Genomic DNA, 3,548 nt, shown 5'->3' with positions numbered 1-3,548 from the left:
ATGGATGGATGGATGGATGGATGGATGGATGGATGGATGGATGGATGGATGGATGGATGGATGGATGGATGGATGGATGGATGGATGGACTTTACAGATTTATAGATTTTTTTTCTGTTCTTGGATATCTATACTCTATACTATGACATGCAAACTGTGGGGACCCAGAATCTGTCAACTTTATTTTATCACAGGTACAGTAATTCCAACACACCTGATTCACATTTCAGTGACGAATTTTCTCTCAGGAAGAGAGGCATTCCATGATTAAGGCAGCCGAATACAGTCAAATTTGCTCCTCTTAGCGAAGACTGCAAAAAGAAGAAAAAGAAGAAAATGCCAATCATCTGTACAACCATCAACCATCTGCTGCCAGTGAGCCAGCACTGTTCATGATTACCTCAGGCCTTTGCTCTCCTCAGCTATGAATCACTATACTTTAAAACTAACAAATCAAGTGAAACCTCTCCACGTTTGTCTGCCAGAGGCACCTAAATGAAGAAGTTGGCAGTTTATCTCCTTACAGCATCAATTATACAATAACATGCTCAAGCATTAAAAGGAAATTCTGGAGAATTATTCAGGCGTCAGGAGCTTCATTATGCTTATAGAAAATAGCTCATGCTGCTGAGGGGAAAATGGAGGCAATATGGTTTAGTGTCAGCACAGGAAAAAAAAAAACACGAGGACAAAATGCTGTAAAAAAAATTTGAATGTATTCATAAATTATCTGAGGGTATTCAAGTACATTATCTGACACTTCACAAGTTTCAAAATTCCACTTAGTCGCGCTCTTCCTGTTTTTTTCCCCAGTGAATAAAGCAATGAAGTGGTCTATAACTAATATAAAAACTGTCCAACTAAGTTAGCGAATTAGAAAGTGCCCTCGACAACAGGAGAAGTCATTTTAACTTAAATAGAAAAAAAGGAAAATCATAGAACAATTTTCCAGCCTGTAAATGCATTTGCTTTGTGTCCAGAGGGAAATAAAGACATCTTAAGGCAATTATTTCTAGGATTTATAAGATTTTCATCACCTCCACATAGCAGAAAATAAGCATAATGTATATGCAGGGAGCTGGCAATGTTGTTGATTAATGCAATGACAAACACTTAGCCAGGTGCTGGGATTTCAGGCTTCCTAAACTCACCATCTGGCCAGTATTCTCTTGGTGGTTGAACTAAATCAAGTCCCCTGGCATTTTAAAATGGTTTCTGCCCCTCCTTTCCCCAATGTTTCATTCCAGCTCTATCATAAAACCTGTAGATGACGAGTTAGGTAAGAAACACTAAGACGGAAAGGACAAAAAAGATCATGTCTGATACTGGCCAAGAGGAAGAAAAGGGGTAATGATTATTTGTGTGTGTATTTTATTACAAAATTAGATATCTTTAATGATATGTAATGGAGTTTAGAAATACGGCAGCACACCAAAAAGTCATTTTAAAGCTGCTGGAATCAGAGTCAATTCCTTTTTTTCAATGTTCATAACCAGAAAAGGGTGGACTGCTACCTACAGTATGGCTTGGTGTTCAATGAATGCCTCAAGCCGTATAATTTAAAGTATTATGCGTCTTCTTCAGGAGTAATGACAGAATGAAGCAAAGATTGGGGCTTAATCTGCAGTGATGTGTGTAGTGCTCTGATCTGTGGAGGTGAGGAAGGAGTTGAGACGATAAGCAAAACTCCTGATTTACTGGTTCATCCACCTTCTGACCTGTGGTCCTGATATATATGGATTATGCCTTAAGAGCAAGATCCAAGATACAGGCAAGTGGCAGAGCTCCTCAACTTAAATCTAACCAAGGCTGGGATGTAGGAAAAGGGTACAGCTGCTTGTATCCAGGCAGGTCCCATTGGGGCTGAAAAAACCCATGAGGAAACCAAGGGACTATATTTATTCCTTGGCAATTTCCCTCCTTAAGGGGAAAGAAATGTGTCTCTATGGGTGGAAGGAGGTCTGGGTTTATGTCTTGGACCCTTTGCCTCAGTTAAGCAGAAATGGATTGATGGTGGAAGAAAGAACAATTGGTTGGAGGGATTGTTGGTTTCTAATGGCAGGGATGAACATACATGGTAACAAGAGGATCGGTTTAGCTCATATCTCTATAGCCTTATAATCCCTAATAAAAGCCCTAGCCAAGTGAACTTGGGTATTCTGCAATGATGGGATTTATTTTTTTCTGTGTTTACATTAATGTTCCACATTGACCAAGCACCTATTTAGCTGAGTAGTCTAATCAAGGCTGCTGACTTTTCCGGGGACAGTTCTGAAGCCTCTGGAGATAACTGTACAAATAAGGATCCTTCATAAAATGCAGTCCATTATAAACAACCATCAACATCCTCTTTATGAGACCGTCATACAACTGTGCCTAAAGTCAGAGGCATCCTCAGGCTTGCTGTAATACTGATTGCAACAGGAGATCCTTCCTACCCACAGCGATCAGTATCTTTATCCAGCCATTGTGATTTCTATAAGATTTTATTTCCCTTTGAGATAATAAAGGAGATGTTGAGAAGCAGTCACTGTCTAAATATCATCACCTGTTGTCAGAGCAATGGTATTGCAGCATTTCTGATTACTGCAGCAGATTTTCTGGACATAAAGTACTAACGGATATGAGGAACTTATCTCTTAGAAGCAAAGTAAACCACAGAATATGCAGCAGAATCTATGCAGCTGCTATTAATATATTGCAGCAATTTCACATTGCAGCAATTTACTTTGAAAAAGTATGTAATTCCATCTCTGCCACTGCAAGAGATCTGTTTTCAATGATGAGGACTCAATCAAGGTGGCCTCCCTTTTTAAATAATTAAGCTCATAATTATATGACTACTAGAGAGCACTTATACAGCATGGAAGAATTAACCCTAACATGTAAGTTGACCCTTCGATAAGAAAAAATAAAATAAACTAAAGTAGAAACATCAAGGTACAGTAGAAGACTAGCACTCCCTTCTAACATACTAGAAATCCACACCCATTAACCAAAAATATATTCTTTATTCAAACTATTCATGTTTTAAAGGTCAAACAGAAAGACAGAGCTTGAAGTTCAGTATAAATAGCTCCTGGTTATTTGTCGAATGGATTTAGAGAGCTATGGCAAGCTATGGTGAGAAAGGAGATTCCTCACAGGCAGACACATTGTGCAGATGCAGAAATAATACAACAAGGTTCAAATTGACCGTTTTGGAAATATAAAGAGTAGTGTTGCTAGGACCAGTTTTCGTTTATCTTTAAAATTCAACCAAATACCATAAAATAATGAAAATCTACATTACAATAATTTTTAATTAAACAAATTTCTATATGTTCAGATGTGCTTGAAAGTTTACATAACCTCCCATTTAAAAAAATGGTACATTCACAGTTCAAATAGCACAAAACTGAAAAAGTTATGAAAATTTACTAAGAATAATATAGTAAAATTGAAAATATAAATTTTGAAATTTTGTTTAAAAAAAATCAAAAAAGTCCTAACAAATGTAAGCACCTTGTTCATGAACAGTAAACCAACATACCTGTCAACAATCTGAG

The 3,548-nt window shown here is 37.4% G+C and overlaps 1 protein-coding gene across 1 annotated transcript in view; it reads right to left on the bottom strand.

The window, feature by feature from the left end:
• Positions 1 to 3,548, bottom strand: part of tmem8b (transmembrane protein 8B) — a 67,373-nt gene that overhangs the window by 32,968 nt on the left and 30,857 nt on the right. Inside the window, exon 7 of the mRNA XM_015375587.1 lies at positions 215 to 311. Within this exon, the coding sequence (XP_015231073.1) occupies positions 215 to 311 (97 nt within the window). The remainder of the gene's footprint in view (positions 1 to 214; positions 312 to 3,548) is intronic.

This window comes from Cyprinodon variegatus, unplaced genomic scaffold (assembly GCF_000732505.1).
Source record: "Cyprinodon variegatus isolate N-32 unplaced genomic scaffold, C_variegatus-1.0 Scaffold121, whole genome shotgun sequence".
NCBI classification, from domain to species: Eukaryota; Metazoa; Chordata; class Actinopteri; order Cyprinodontiformes; family Cyprinodontidae; genus Cyprinodon; species Cyprinodon variegatus.
This window is presented reverse-complemented; position numbering and strand designations above follow the sequence as displayed.